Source organism: Saccopteryx bilineata, chromosome 1, assembly GCF_036850765.1.
Source record: "Saccopteryx bilineata isolate mSacBil1 chromosome 1, mSacBil1_pri_phased_curated, whole genome shotgun sequence".
Lineage (NCBI taxonomy): Eukaryota > Metazoa > Chordata > Mammalia > Chiroptera > Emballonuridae > Saccopteryx > Saccopteryx bilineata.
This window is the reverse complement of record NC_089490.1, coordinates 198,962,957-198,979,744: the sequence shown is the minus strand read 5'-3', so window position 1 is coordinate 198,979,744 and position 16,788 is coordinate 198,962,957. Positions and strand designations below refer to the sequence as shown.

Here is a 16,788-nt window from a genome sequence, read left to right as displayed (position 1 = left end):
ATTCCTTGGCACTGTACAGGAATTTCTATTTTTGTTTCACTTTGTTTTTCCCTGTCTCATTGGCTGTGCAAAAGTGTAGGCCAAAATTAAGTCAGTTTGGCTTGATGCGTACTTCAGAAGTGAATCCTGTTTCTTCAGAAGCTCACTGGTGTCAGACTAGCCTGATACAGGGACTTTAAGTATCTGGAATGACTCCAGGTGGTGCCTCCTTTTGGTAAATTGTAGTTATCCTGACCCTGGACCTGATTGTTAATCTCTTTATGCTGGCACTTAGTAGCAGTTAGCCTTACCTAGAAAGAGCTACATGTGTCCCATAAAACCTGGTAATTCTACATCAGAGGTCCCCAAACTTTTTACACAGGGAGCCAGTTCACTGTCTCTCAGACCGTTGGAGGGCTGGACTATAAAAAAAACTATGAACAAATCCCTATGCACATTGCACACATCTTATTTTAAAGTAAAAAAACAAAACAGGAACAAATACAATATTTAAAATAAAGAACAAGTAAATCTAAATCAACAAACTGACCAGTATTTCTTTTTTTTATATTTTTCTGAAGCTGGAAACAGGGAGAGACAGTCAGACAGACTCCCGCATGCGCCCGACCGGGATCCACCCGGCACACCCACCAGGGGCGAAGCTCTGCCCACCAGGGGGCGATGCTCTGCCGAGACCAGAGCCACTCTAGTGCCTGGGGCAGAGACCAAGGAGCCATCCCCAGCGCCTGGGCCATCCCTGCTCCAATGGAGCCTTGGCTGCAGGAGGGGAAGAGAGACAGAGAGGAAAGGGGGGGGGGTGGAGAAGCAAGTGGGCGCTTCTATGTGCCCTGGCCGGGAATCAAACCCGGGTCCCCCGCACGCCAGGCCGACGCTCTACCGCTGAGCCAACCGGCCAGGGCCCTGACCAGTATTTCAATGGGAACTATGGGCCTGCTTTTGGCTAATGAGATGGTCAATGTGCTCCTCTCACTGACCACCAATGAAAGAGGTGCCCCTTCCGGAAGTGTGGTGGGGGGGGGCAGATAAATGGCCTCAGGGGACCACATGTGGCCCGCAGGCTGTAGTTTGGGGAACCCTGTTCTACATTGTTCTTGGACCTGAAATGGGATCTAAATTCTGTCACCCCAAACTCCAGAACCAAACGATATAGTAAGTTACGTGTGTTTGATTTGCTTTCTGTTTCTCATTGATCAGTTGTTGACGGTGTGTAGATATGGCCAGGGATACGCCTGCCCTCGAGTTGGAGTGCTGACTCTTATGGTCTGTATTACGTGGAATTAAAAGTGATTTGGAAGGCTTTTCTGGTATAGGGGTGAAAATTAGAAATGCCTAAACAGTTTTATAGTAGATTACAAAATATTTTAGTTTGTTATTTTCAGGTTCTTTCCTGTTTCCCTTGCAACTTTCTCCTTTTATGTTTGTCTTACTTGTTTTTATCTATTATCTATTACCAACCTAGGAGAATATTGCCTAGGAAAATGGGATGTCTCATGATCAAGTTTAGTACTTCTTGCTATAAAATATGAGTGTTGGGCCTGACCAGGCGGTGGCGCAGTGGATAGAGCGTCGGACTGGGATGCAGAAGACCCGGGTTCGGGACCCCGAGGTCGCCCGCTTGAATGTGGGCTCATCTGGTTTGAGGAAAAGCCCCCCAGCTTGAACCCAAGGTCGCTGGCTCCAGCAAGGGTTTACTCAGTCTGCTGAAGGCCCACGGTCAAGGCGCATATGAGAAAGCAATCAATGAACAACTAAGGTGTTGCAACGCGCAATGAAAAACTAATGATTGATGCTTCTCATCTCTCCGTTCTTGTCTGTCTGTCCCTGTCTATCCCTCTCTCTGACTCACTCTGTCTCTGTAAAAAATAAATAAATAAATAAAATTAAAAAAAACAAAAAACAAAATATGAGTGTTGGCATTTTTTCCCCCCACTAATATGGAATCTGCTTTGGTATGGTGCTATGGTGTTGTAAAAGAAGACATGTTGCCTTTCCCTACTGCTCTAGAGAAAAGAGGTGGCCTCGAATACTTCCGAAGGCAGTGAAGTCGTATCACAGACTAACACCACAGGAGCTAGTGCAGATAATTACAAGTTAAGGGTTCACTCCCCCAGATGCTATTACTTCTAATTCCAGCCACCCTCAGACTGACTTCGCTACGAATTTGGGAGTCCTGTGACTCCTATGGATTGGTAGTTCGCTAAAACACTCAGAGAATTCAGGAAACCATTCTACTTATGATTACAGCTTCAGTATAAAGGATACAAGCTCTGGCCAGATAGCTTGGTTGCTTAGAGAGAGCATCGTCCTGACACACAAAGGTTGCTCGTTTGATCGCTAGTCATGGCATATACAGAAATAGATTGATGTTTCTCTCTCATTTTCTCTTTCTTCCTCTCTCTGAAATTAATAAATAAAGATAAAAATAAATAAAGGATACAATTTAAGAACAGCCAAATGAAAAAATGAATAAGGCAAGGTATAGTAGTGAATATGGAGCTTCTATGACCCCTCCAGGGAGAGGGCATTCACCCTCCTACCCGTCATGTTCATTAACCAAGAAACTCTACTGGAGTTCTTACTGGGGTGTTCATGATGGATTGGCTCATTGGTCATGTGATTCAACTCAATCTTCCAGGTTCCTTCTTTTGGAAGTCAGGCTGGCCCAAAGTGAACCCTGCACATGAAATGTTTGGTCTTTTTGATGACTAGCCACAAACTATCCTGAGACTCTCCAGGGCCAACCTTAACTCACCTGATTAGCATAAGAAAGACACTCCTATCAGGAAAATCCAATGGTTTTAGGAGCTCCATGCCAGGAACTGGTTAAAGACCAGATCTTTTTTTATTATACCACACTGACATTTGTCCTTCAAGAAAAACCTTATCAAGCCTGCCCAGGCGGTGCTACAGTGGATAGAGCATCAGACTGGGACTCAGAGGACCCAGGTTAGAAACCTTGAGGTTGCCAGCTTGAGCGCAGGCTCACCAGCTTGAGCGTGGGATCATAGACATGACCCCACCATAGTTGCTGGCTTAAGCCCAAAGGTCGCTGGCTTGAAGCCCAAGGTTGCTGGCTTGAGCAAGGGGTCACTCGCTCTGCTGCAGCCCTTCCCCCCCCCATTAAGGCACGTATGAGAAAGCAATCAATGAACAACTAAGGAGCTGCAACAAAAAATGGATGCTTCTTATCTGTCTCCCTTCCTGTCTATTTATTCCTGTCTGTCCTTCTCTCTGGCTGGCTGTCAAAATATTAAAAAAAATAAAATATAGCATGGTAACTATAGTTAGCAATACTGTGGCCCTGGCTAGGTAGCTTATCCTGATCTGCCAAGGTTGCAGGTTTGATTCCAGGTCAGGGCACATACAAGAATCAACCAGCGAACGCATAAAAAAAAAAAATGGAACAACAAATTGATGCTTATCTCTCTCTTTTTCCCTTCCTCCATCCCTCCCTTCTTCCTACCCTCTATTCCTCCCTTCATTCTTCCCTCCATCTTCCACTCTCTGCAAAATCAATAAACAGTATTGTATATTTAAACTTGCTAAGAGAGTGGATCAATTTTTTAAAAATATTTTATTTCTTTGAAGATTTTATATATTGATTTTTAAAGGGGGGAGATGTGGGAAGCATCAACTATAGTAGTTACTTCTTGTATGTGCCTTGACCAGGCAAGTCTGGGCTTTCAAACCGGCGACCTCAGCGTTCCAGGTGAACTGTCCCACCGCAGGTCAGGCGAGAGCAGGTCAATTTTTAGTTTTTACCTGATATTTAAAGAGGTGTTTAGAAAATTGACCTGCTGCCTAAAGTGAAATATTTTAAGGTCATTTAAAATTTTGTTTCATAGATGTTTGCTTACTACTGATGGGTGTGAGCAAGTTAGACACTCTGTACCGGAGACTTCTCCTCACTAAGCTTTTCATCAGAGGATGGGGGAGGCCGGAGGATCTGAAAAGGTAACCACTTTTCCTGAATGTTTGTTTTATTTTCTCTATTCTTCTTGTTTTAACCCATAAATTGAGCTATTTTAAAAGTATGTAATTCAGTTATAAAAATAAAGACCCCTCAGAAACACAAATAAATTTTTAACTTTAATAATTGTTAAGTTGATTAGAGTTTCTAGGGACTGAGCCTTCTTGGGTAAATTGAATTTGTAATGACTACAAGGCTGGTATGGACTGTATAGCTCGTGGAATATCTGGACTTAGGAAAATGAATTTTCAAAATGTGTACCTTTAATTTTTAGTCTTATGTATGTTAGTTATTTTCTGAACAATGATTTCTTGCCTTTTTTCCCATGATAAAGTGTCTAGCAAAAATCCAACAGCTTAATCTTTTTCTTTCTGAATATTAAAATTAAGTTTGAACATGTTTTATGAACTGGACTTGCTAGTTTTTACTCACTATTTGTAGTCTCAATATATGGCTGTACTGAATCTCTTCCTTATTTCCCTTACCACAACAGACTCTTTGAATTCAGAAAGATTATTGGAAATCGTGAGAGATGTCAGAATCTGGTTTCAAGTGATTATCCAGTATACATTGATAAGGTAATCAAGTGAAATAAATGCAATTATAGAAATTTTGGTTTAACCATAAATATGGAGCAAAAAGAGGTTGAATGTTAAGAATATATTAACAGGCCTGAGCTGTGGGGGCGCAGTGGATAAAGCATCAACCTGGGAACGCTGAGGTCGCCTGTTCAAAACCCTGGGCTTGTCTGGTCAAGGCACATATGGGAGTTGATAACTTCCAGCTCCTCTCCCTTGTCTCTCTCTCTCTCCCTCTCTCCCCTCTCTAAAATGAATCAATAAAACCTTTTTTTTTTTTTTTGTATTTTTCTGAAGCTAGAAACCAGGAGAGACAGTCAGACAGACTCCCGCATGCGCCCGACTGGGATCCACCCGGCACGCCCACCAGGGGGCAACGCTCTGCCCACCAGGGGGCGATGCTATGCCCCTCCGGGGCGTCACTCTGCCGCGACCAGAGCCACTCTAGCGCCTGGGGCAGAGGCCAAGGGGCCATCCCCAGCACCCGGGCCATCTTTGCTCCAATGGAGCCTCGGCTGCAGGAGGGGAAGAGAGAGACAGAGAGGAAGGAGAGGGGGAGGGGTGGAGAAGCAAATGGGCGCTTCTCCTGTGTGCCCTGGCCGGGAATCGAACCCGGGACTTCTACACGCCAGGCCAACGCTCTACCACTGAGCCAACCGGCCAGGACCTAAATAAAACCTTTTAAAAAAAAGTATAATAATGGTAAACACTAAAACATGAATACAACATAGATTTTCATTTAATATTTTAAAAATCCTTGTCTGTCCTAACTGAATGCTTATAATAATTATATTCATTTAAAGTTGAGCATATACTTGCTTAAATATAAGAAAATATTTAGGACTGAATCTTTTTAAGCCTCATTTTCTACATTTAGGGTTTATGAGGGTTAAAATAAATTATTCAACATTTCAGAAGAACTGGAAGTAACACAGGGAAGTACTCTAGTTGAAGAATCACTACATGAGAAGATATTAGCAAAAACAACTGTTGAATAACATTAGTGCAATGGTATGGGATACAGTTAATTGCTGAGAGAATGGTATTAGAAAGAAAATGCTATAAAATTAGAGAAGATGAGAAAATACACGGAGGTCGTTGAATATTAATCTGTTAACAATGTTAAGTGAGTACCTACTTACTGTATTTGAAATAGTTTTGTCTTTAAGCAACCGCATGTTTTTTTGTAAAGTATTTCTAGGTTTATGTACCTGAATACAATTGGGGAGGGGTTACAAGTGGGTGGGTGGGCTTTCACATCTTTCACTTGAAAACTCTACTTTCTATATATTGGGTATCATTAGATTTCATTTTTCAGATATATTCCACTGCTAAGAACAAAATTTTAACTGGAAATTCCTCCTCTACACCATCCAACTGTTCCTCTGGATTTAGAACATTTCTTCCTCAAATTTTCTAAACATTTCTATTTTCTCTATTTAACTCTAATTTCTAAATTGATTTTTTTCCCAAGAATGAGTTATTGTGAAGGTGATGGAATGCTTCTTAAAGATTTTCTTCCTCTCTCCAGCACCTCTCTTCACTCTCTCTCAGGTTTTTTAAAAAGCAAGATATAATTCACATGCCATAAATTCATGCTTCAAAAGTGTACAGTGTAGTCTGTTTTTATAACATTCACAAAATGTGCAACCATGACCTCTCTCACGAATTTCAGAACATTTTTATTGCTCCAGAAAGAACCCCTGGACCTAGTAGCTATCCCTTCGGATTTCCCCACCCTCCCCCTGCTGGCAATCAACCTACTCTCTCTGTGGGTTCACCTATCTGGATATTTCATAGAAATGAAATCATAGAATATGTGGTATTTTGTATCTGGCTTATTTCACTTAGCAAAGTTTCATGATTCATCCATGTTGAAACATGGACCAGTACTTAATTCTTTTTATGGCTGGATTGTATGGATATATGACAGTTTATTTATCCATTTATCAGTTGATGGACATTTAGTTCTTTTGGCTTTTTGACTATTATGAATAATAGTGCTATGGACATTCATGTGCAGATGTTTTTTTGGTTATATGTTTTGTATTTATTGGCTGTATATTGAAGGGTGAAATTATTGGCTGATATGGTAACTCTGTGTTTAACTTTTTATGTTTAACAAACTGCTGCTGTTTTTCCAAAGTGCACCATTATACAATACATTCCTATAAGCAGTGATAATGGTACCAATATCTCCACATTCTCATCAATATTTGTACTTCTCACCATCCTAGTGTAGGTGAAGTGTATTTTATTGTGATTTTTGATATGCCTTTCCCTAATAACTATGATGTTGAGCATTTTTATGTGGTTATTGGCCATTTGTGGCCAATTTCTTCTTTGGAGAAATATTTGTGAAATATTTGCTTCCTCCCCGGCCCCTCTGCTATTGGCATGTCAGTAACCTGGTGACTGACTGTACCATAGAGGGGCCACAGTCATCACTGACTGTACTATAGAGGGGCCACAGTCGTCACTGACTGTACCATAGAGGGGCCACAGTCGTCACTGTCTGTACCATAGAGGGGCCACTTTTGTCAAATAAAGCCAGCAGTTGCTCCCTGGTGACTCCGGCACAATAAGGCAATAGCTGATACCCAAGCGTGGCTCTAGCCCCAATTGCCCATTTAAAAAAAAAAATTATTGATTGATTTAAAGGGGGGAGAGGAGAGGTGGAGGCAGCATAGAGGAGCAGGAAGCATCACCTCACTTCTCGAAGTATGTGCCTTGACCAGGCAAGCCCAGGGTTTCGAACTGGTGACCTCAGTGTTCCAGGTTGACACTATCCACAGGTCAGACCCTGATTGCTCATTTTTAATTGTGTTATTCATGTTTTTATTGTTGAGTTATAGCTTGCTTAATTTTCAAATCTCTATTATATAAGGCTCTAAAATTGCTTTTTCTTTTTACCAAAGGCTCGTTTATCCCAACATTGTTTGTTGAACTATTTATTATTCCCTTCACATTAGTTTATACTGCCATCTTATCAATTATTCTTTTTATAGACTATATAAGATGAAAACTTTAAACTGTACTTACAAGCAAAACAAGGATTAAAGTGAAAAGACTTCTTGGATTAAAAAATTCACATTATACACATGCTAGGTCCTCTTACCATTTTCAAAAAATGCAGTACAACCTCAATTAAAACATTCAATTTACAGCTTTGGTCCATAAAAGCCTCCTAAAATTATTTTGTAAAGAGCCGTGAGAATACGATCAGATTGGGAATACCTGAAAAGGAAGAGTGATAAGTAAAAACTGGTTCCGTCATGTATCAATGGGTGTTATAAAGCTGCAGCCTGACCAACACAGCATGATACTGGCCAGCAAGAAAAGATAGACGACTAAGACCTGATAAAGGATTGACAATAATGTGTCAAACTTATGAAAACTTACTTCATAGTAAAGAAGCATTTTATGTCACTTGCAAAAATGTGGATTATTTAATAAGTGAGGTTGATAGAACTGGCTAGAATTTGTATTTTCAGTAAAGCTGTATGTATGTGGCATCAACAGATGCAGGTTTTGATTTGTTTCTGATTTCAATGTGGTGCATTCCTGCTAATTCAATTTTGAATATTGGCCTGATAAAATTGTTTTGTTTAAAAAAAAAAACTATCTGAGGGGGGGAAAGTTTAGATATTTTATATTACCAGATGCCTTTGCTATATATGTAAATGTCACATTTCTTATTTGATGTGTTGACATGTCTTATTATATTAATAGATTGCTTGAAAATGAGTCATACTAACATACTTGATATCAACCCTTACTTGATTTTGTAAATTATTTTTACAATTTGTAAATTGTCCTTAAGTTTACTTTTATATTGTCAAATTCTAACTAGTATTTTATTTGGAGTTACTGTATATCATTGTAAAAATGAGGTTTATTTATAGTTTACTTTCCCAACTAGACTGTGTAGTACAGGATATAGAAGGAAAAGGAATGTGTTTGAATTAGAGACATGTCCTTAGAAAGCAGTGTGTGGCAAAAAAAAAAAAAAGGTACTGTACATAGTAGGCACTGGAAAAAAGTTCATAATTGAATGGAAATTTTTATAGAAAAACATCTGTCTATAATAGACAGAGATATCTTCTTCACATGTATACATCTTGGTTTTGTTTTTCTTTTAGATTGAAGAGCAGTCAGACTGTAGGATCCTTGATGGACACTTTGTTTCCCCTATGGCCCACTATGTGCCTGATATCATGCCAATTGAATCTGTTATTGCAAGGTAAGAATTTTTATGTAGAAGATTAAAGTACAAAGTTATTTGTGTTCATTTAAATTATAACAATATCAGTGCCATGCTATTTTAAATTACTTAGCATTAATGATAATAATTACTTAGCATTATTTCCATTATACATGTGGTAGGGGAAGAGAGTGAAATTTTAGAGCTTTAGTTATTCATTTGAACTTAAGTTGTTCAGCTGAAATTACACTGTAATAATATAAAATGTTTTTTATACATCACAAGGTAACCACAAAAATAAAATCTATAATATATGAACAAAAAAAAAAAGATAAATATAATTAGCCTGACCATTGATGGCACAGTAGACAAAGCATTGACCTGACATGCTGAGGTCACTGGTTCAAAACCTTGGGTTTACCCAGTCAAGGCACATCGAGAAGCAGCTACTATGAGGTGGTGCTTTCTGTTCCTCCCCCTACCTTTCTCTCTCTCTCTCTCTCTTTCTCTCTCTCTCTCTCCTCCCTCTAAAATCAATAAATGAAATCTTTAAAAAAAATGAAGAAATATATCACTATAGAAAATCATCAAATCATAAAGGATGAGAAAAAAGAGAAGGAAGAAACAAAATGTTTATAAAACAACCAGAAAATAGTTAACAAGATAGCTATAGTGAGTCCATATCTATCATTAATCATTTTAAATGTAAATGGACTAAATTCTCCAATCAAAAGGCATGGAATGGTTGAATGGATAAAAAAACAAGACCCAAGTATGTGATGCCTATAAGAGAATTATCTCAGATGTAAGAATGTAAACAAAGTGAATGTGAAGGGATGGAAAAAGAAATTCCATGCAGTGGAAACAGAAGAAAGCAGAAGTAGCTAAACTTATATCATACAAAATAGACTTTAAGATAAAGATTGAAATACGAGCCCTAGTCTGGTAGCTCAGTTGGTTAGAGCATCGTTTTGAAGCACAGAGGTTGCTGGTTTGATCCACGGTCAGGGCACAGACAGGAACAGATCGATGTTCCAGTCTCTCTCTCCCTCTCTCCCTTCCTCTCTCAAATCAATACAATAAACATTAAAAAAAAATTGAAATAAGAGACAAAGGAGGTCATTATGTAATGATAAAGGAGTCAGCCCAACAAGAGGATATAAAGTTTATAACTATATATATATCCACCCAACATAGGAATGAAATATATAAAACAAATATTAACAGACCGGAAGGAAGAAATAGGCAGCAATACAGTAATTATAGGGAACTGCAGTACTCCACTTTCAAGAATGCATAGAATAGTCAGACAGAAAAATCGATAAGCAAACATTGGACTCAGACTACATTTTAGCCAGATAGACTTAACAGACATTTAAAGAATACGTGCATTGTATCCAACAGAGCAGAACATACATTCTTTTTATGTGCACAAGGATAATTCTCCAGAGTAGATCATGTGAGGCCACAAAACAACCCTCAATAAATTTAAGAAGATTGAAATCATATTAAGAATATTTGTTCATCACATTGGTATGAAACTGGAAGTCAGTTACAAGAAGAAAACTAAAAGATTTACAAGTATGTGGAAATTAACATGCTACTAAACAGCCAGTGAGTCAAAGAATAAATTTTAAAAATCTTGAAAAAAATACCTTAAGACAGAATGAAAATGGAAATACAACTTATCAAAGCTTATGGGATGCAGCAAAAGCAGTTCTAAGAGCAAAGGTTATAAGGATAAACACCTACATTAAGAAAAACAAAATATTTCAAACAACTTATGTTTATACCTCAAGGAATTAGAAAAAGAAGAATAAACCCAAAGTTAGTAGAAAGAAGGAAATAGCATAGATCTCAGTAGAAATAAATAAAGACTATAAAGACAATAGCAAAGATCAGTGAAACTAAGAGCTGTTTTTTTAAAGAGAGAAACAAAGGAGACAAACTTTTAGCTATACATACCAAGAAAAAGAGATAAAAACAACGCCTGACTGGTAGTGGTGTTACAGTGGATAGAGCATTGACCTGGGAGTCTGAAGTCCCAGGTTTGAGACCCTTAGGTCCCCCGCTGAGGGCAGGGTCACTGGCTTGAGCATGGGATGACTGATATGACCCCAAGGTTGCTGGCTGGAGCAAGGGGTCACTGGTTCGGCTTGAGCTCCCCCGACCCCTGTAAAGGCGCATATGAGAAGCAATCAATGAACAACTAAAGTGATGCAACTATGAGTTGATGCTTCTCATTTCTCTCCCTTCCTGCCTCTCTCTCTCTCTCTCTCTCTCTCACAGAAAACAACAACAACAAAAAGGCACCCTTTTAGGCCCTGTTTGGTTGACTGGTAGAGCATCATTCTGGCGTGTGGATGTGCTGTTTCTTTTCCTGGTCAGGGCACACAGGAGAAGCAGCCATCTGCTTCTTCACCCCTCCCCTTTCCACTTCTCTCTCTCTCTATCTTCAGCTCCTACTGTCATGGCTTGATTGATTTGAGTGCATCAGCTGGGACACTGAGGATGGCTCCATGGAGCCTCTACCTCAGGCACTAAAAATAGCTCAGTTGCTAGTATGGCCCCAGATGGGTAGAACATCGGCCTCAGGTGGGAGTTGTGAGGTGGATCCCAGTTGGGGAGCATGCAGGAGTTTGTCTCCCCTCCTCTCACTTGGAAAATTAAAAATTAAAAAACAAAACAGAAGACACCCTTTTAAAGATAATTTACTGGCCCTGGCCAGTTGGCTCAGTGGTAGAGCGTTGGCCTGGCGTGCAGGAGTCCCGGGTTCGATTCCCAGCTAGGGCACACAGGAGAAGCACCCATCTGCTTCTCCACTCCTCCCCTCTCCTTCCTCTCTGTCTCTCTCTTCCCCTCTCACAGCCGAGGCTCCATTGGAGCAAAGTTTGCTCGGGCGCTGAGGATGGCTCTATGGCCTCTGCCTCAGGCGCTAGAATGGCTCTGATTGCAGCAGAGCGACGCCCCAGATGGGCAGAGCATTGCCCACTGGTGGGCATGCCGGGTGGATCCCGGTCGGGCACATGCGGGAGTCTGTCTGACTGCATCCCTGTTTCCAACTTCAGAAAAGTACAAAATAGAGCATTGGCCTGGCGTGCGGGGGACCTGGGTTCGATTCCCGGCCAGGGCACATAGGAGAAGCACCCATTTGCTTCTCCACCCCCCACCCCTCTCCTTCCTCTCTGTCTCTCTCTTCCCCTCCCGCAGCCAAGGCTCCATTGGAGCAAAGATGGCCCAGGCGCTGGGGATGGCTCCTTGGCCTCTGCCCCAGGCGCTAGAGTGGCTCTGGTCACGGCAGAGCGACCCCCTGGAGGGGCAGAGCATCACCCCCTGGTGGGCAGAGCCTTGCCCCTGGTGAGCGTGCCGGGTGGATCCCGGTCGGGCGCATGCGGGAGTCTGTCTGACTGTCTCTCCCTGTTTCCAGCTTCAGAAAGAAAAGAAAAAAAAAAAAGTACAAAAAAAAAAAAAAAAAGGTAATTTACTGATTTGCTTTATTTTAAATAGGTTCCAATTTATAGTGCCTAGAGAGTGGAACAGCAAGTATAGACCTGTGTGCATTCATCTTGCTGGAACAGGAGATCATGTGAGACTTAATTATAACATCAAATCCCTAACTTGTCAACATACTGCCCTTAACAGATGTGTTTGTTGTGCTCTTTAACTGTGTCATCTTCTCTTTCCTTAGTATTACTGGAGACGACGAACACTCATGGCCCGTCCTATGATTAAAGAGGCTCGGATGGCTTCTTTGTTGTTAGAAAACCCCTATTATATCCTTTTGTGATACCTAGAAATATTTCTCTTACTTATTTACAGATATAGTCATCAAAAGGAATGAGAAATATTAGCCAGCTTTTCTATTGTCTAATTTAGACATCAGTTTAGTAAATACTTGAGCAAGAATGAAGTGAAAATTTTCTTCATGTCTTAAAAGACCAAACTATGAATGGTGCTTCCATTGTTTAATAAAAATAAATTGTACTTCTGTTTCCATTTTAATATTAGCAAGTCAATGTTTGCTATTGAGGAACTTCTCGTGTTTTAAATGCTTTACATTTAAGTATCAGTTGAGGTTTAGAATAGTTCTTAACTTAATTTTCAAGATGATGTCAGCCTATGCCCAGAAGAAGAAACGAAAGTGATGCCCAGATACAAAGAAATGTTCAACATTGCTGGTAATAAGAGAAACACAATGTTAAAGCAACAATTAACAAATATTTAAAAAACAAAACACAGTACTACCCAGGCTGTTGTGAAATGGGCACTGTCATTACTGATGACTGAGTCAGCTCAGCCCTTCTGGGAAAGCATTTTTACCGTATTGTATCAATGGCCTTAAAAAATTTCACATCCCTTGACAGAGTGATTTTCATTCTGGGAAGTTTATTTTAAGGATAAAATACTAAGAAAAGAGAAAAAGTTAGAAAAAAGAAAAGATCTGTATAGCTTTATTTATGATAGTAAAACATTAGAAATAGCTTGAATGTCCAACAGTAGTCATATGGTTGAGAAAACTGCCTGATAATATTGGAATATTATACAACTCATTGTGTAATGTTTATTGCTCTACTGCTTACTACCTGTGTGACCTTGGACCTGTTACTTAACCTTTGAGTACATCCATTTGTTTTATTGGTAATGGGATTATCTTTTAAGTTATTCAGGGTTTTAAATAGTTAATACTATCAGCATTGCTTGGTACATAATAAGTGTTCATTAAATTTTAACAGTTATTATTAAAAAGTTTACAGCAATGTACATCAGTAGTTATAATATAAAACTATAATATGACATAGGTATGCAAAAAACTAAAAACAAATTTATTAAACTATAAAAATAAATACTGGAAAGAAATATCCCGAGATAGTAATACAGTTGTCTATAGATAAAGTAGTTCTTTTCTAATAAGACTTTTTGTATTTTCTGTGTTTCCTATAATAAATATATAAATTTTAAAAAGAACAATAAACTTACATTGAAGGTTGCACAACCCAGTGAACATACTAAAAACATTGAAGTGTACAATTCAAATGGGTAAATTGTGTGGATGTGATAATCTTTCAATAAAACTTTTTAAAAAAGCAAAACGATTAATTTGAAAAAACCTGAGAACTTCTAAACAGCATATTTGAGATAACTAGAAAATAGTTATTTCAATATTATCTTCAACTTGAACTATTTTAAGTTAATGTGTTTCGATACACAGAGTATATTTACTTATTTTAAAACTTTCTCTTTGACCCACCTTCATAAATGGCTGCAGGAAACCCAAGGACCAAATGTAAGTATATGTCACTTTATATTTGCACTCTTTATGCTGAATTTTCAGCAGTATTAAAATTTTTGGTAGTCTTTGGGTAACCATTTCTAAGTTGAATCTCTACATGTTATTGGGAGGAAGTTCTGTTATAAAACTATAGTAGGAATGTTAACTTAAATTCTCTACTTTAGGCTTTTTATATTTTAAATGTCTGATAAAAGATAAATATTTTAATAGGCTAACTGCAGATATACTTTATTTGTGAAACTTTAACTGAAGAAATGATCAGACATTTTCCTTTTTAAAAGGAAAAGTATATTTAAAGTACATTTACTTTGTGAAATGAACACTCTTCTTGCAATACAGAATATAGGTAATCTGAAGATAAACTTTTTCTTCCTGGTCTTTTAAAATGATGGACTTCAGAGGCAATTCTTTTTGCATTTTCATAATCTATATTGTGTTTAGTTTTGATTCATTCAAGAAATACTTGAGGCCCTGGCCAGTTAGCTCAGTCAGCTAGAGAGCTGTCCAGAAACACTAAGGTGTTGTTTGATTTCTAGTCAGAGCACGTATGGGAAGTGACCAATGAGTGCACAACTAAGTGGAATAATAAATTAATGCTTCTCTCTCTCTTTCCTTCTTTCTCTCTCCCTCCCCCTTCCTCTGACCCCCTCCCCCTCTCAGTATTTCTCTCTCTCTCTCTCTTTTTCTCTCAACAAATCAGTTTTTCTCTCTCCATCTCCCTCTTTCTCTCTAACACAAAAAACTTTCTATTAATGTAAATACATAAAATAAATAATTGTCTTTTTTGTTTTGTGAGGCTAGAAGATCCAGCTTAAAAAATGTGTCCGACCTCTTTGTGATGGGAGGAGCTCTTGTTTTAGAATCTGCGGCACTCTTGCACTGGCTGGAGAGGGAGGGCTATGGACCTCTAGGAATGACCGGAATATCCATGGGAGGACACGTAAGCCTTTTGTTTCAACTCGTAATTACTGGTGATTATGTTTATAAGATCTAGGGAATCTAGTTATTTTAAAAGTTCACTTTATGTATAGAATTAATTTTAGTTATTGTGAAATCAGAAATATTCTAAACTTTTGTTCTAATTATAAAGTAATGATTTATGGTTTTGTATGATTTATGTAGACATTGATTGTACTAACACCACAATTATATCTCAGGTATTGGATTTCATATTTTATTAGAAGTTGATTACATACCCTAGTGGGTGGATCAGTGAATAGAACATCAGCCCAATGCATGGATGTCCCAGGTTCAGGTCCCAGTCAGGGCACACAGGAGAAGTGACCATCTGCTTCTCCCACCCCTCTCACTCCCCTTTTCCTCCCTCTTCCCCTCCTGCAGCCAGTGGCTCAACTGTTTCAAGTGTGGCCCCAGGAGCTGAGGATAGCTTGGTTGGTCTGAGGGCGTCAGCCTCAGATGCTAAAAATAGCATGGTACTCGAGCATTGGCCCCAGGCGGGGTTATCAGGTGGATCCCAATCAGGATGCATGCAGGAGTGTGTCTTACTATCTCCCCTCTTCTCACCTAAAAAAAAATCATTACAAAACTTATCACAGGTTTCAAGTATAATGTCTTATATTAGTGAAAATAGCTAATTTGAAAAATACTTTTTTATTTATCTCATTGCTATCTGCAGCACCACCACCCTATTTTACTTTGTGCTGCAGAGTGTGCTAAAACGGCTTCCTAATTGGTTTCCCTGTCTGTACTCTTTTCTTTTAATCTTTTCCTTAAGAGTTTTTCTCCACACGCAAGTGATCTTCCTCAATCTGCTCTCTGCTCTGTACTAAAAATCTACCAAAGACTTGCTGTTGCCCCAGCTATAATGATGCCAGGTGCGGGCATCCTTCTGGTGCCCCTCCATGCCCTTTCACCTAGCTGAGTAACAGCGTGCTCTCCAGTTACAGTCTAGAGCTTACTGACTAGGAGAAGCGCTCCCTGCCTCCCAGCTGTATTCGACTGCACTTGGTCTCCCAGTCGGACTCATCTCACTGTTCTTATTTAGCAGTCTGTTTGCTGCGCAGACTTGGTGAGGACCAGGAATATACTCTGGTTCATTAACTGACATATTAGTCATTCAGCGTATTAAAAAAGACATCATTTGTTGTAAGTCCTTTGAATTACAAAATTAAGTTCAAAAACTTATTCAAACCAGTTACCAAAGAGTGAAGCTGATAAAATTAGCTTGAAGAACTTACTCGAATTCAAAACAACTACTACACAGTGAAACCAAAGGGTAGAAAAGGATTTGTTGTCCTACCTAGTAGTGTTTCCGTTGACCTAGGTTGGGACCTTTTCATTTCACCTGGACTACTGCCTCTTACCTGGTTTTCCTACCTCAAATCTCATCCTCTAATCAGTCCTATAAACTACTATCTTTTTTTTTCTTTTCTCATAGTTGACAGTCTTTTTCTTGCAGCACTTTATTTATTTATTTTAACTTGTTTAGTGAGAGAGAGAGATTGGAAGGGAGAGAGCTGAGCAGCATCTACTCAGAATTGCATCACTTTAGTTGTTCATTGATTGCTTCTCGTAGGTGCCTTGACCGGGGGGCTCAAACCAAGCCAGTGACCCCTTGCTCAGCTGGTGATCTTGGGCTCAAGCCAGCGACAATGGATCATGTCTGTGAGCCTTCACTCAAGCTAGTGACCTTGGGGTTTTGAACCTGGGACCTCAGCGATGGTGACCTGGGACCAGGTTGATGCTCTGTCCGCATGCCACCACTGGTCGGGCTCTGACAGCACTT

At 39.4% G+C, this 16,788-nt stretch overlaps 1 protein-coding gene across 4 annotated transcripts in view; it reads left to right on the top strand.

Moving 5' to 3' along the window:
• Positions 1-16,788, top strand: part of ABHD18 (abhydrolase domain containing 18) — a 46,168-nt gene that overhangs the window by 2,987 nt on the left and 26,393 nt on the right. For 2 of the 4 annotated variants that reach the window (XM_066233366.1, XM_066233375.1), the window contains exons 2-8: positions 3,846-3,954; positions 4,464-4,548; positions 8,691-8,791; positions 12,260-12,338; positions 12,441-12,527; positions 14,011-14,036; positions 14,844-14,982. In XM_066233366.1, coding sequence (XP_066089463.1) covers positions 3,846-3,954; positions 4,464-4,548; positions 8,691-8,791; positions 12,260-12,338; positions 12,441-12,527; positions 14,011-14,036; positions 14,844-14,982 — 626 coding nt within the window. Of the gene's footprint in view, positions 1-3,845; positions 3,955-4,463; positions 4,549-8,688; positions 8,792-12,259; positions 12,339-12,440; positions 12,528-12,857; positions 12,931-14,010; positions 14,037-14,838; positions 14,983-16,788 lie in introns of those variants that run through there. The other 2 variants (XM_066233382.1, XM_066233390.1) reach the window with 2 other exon arrangements.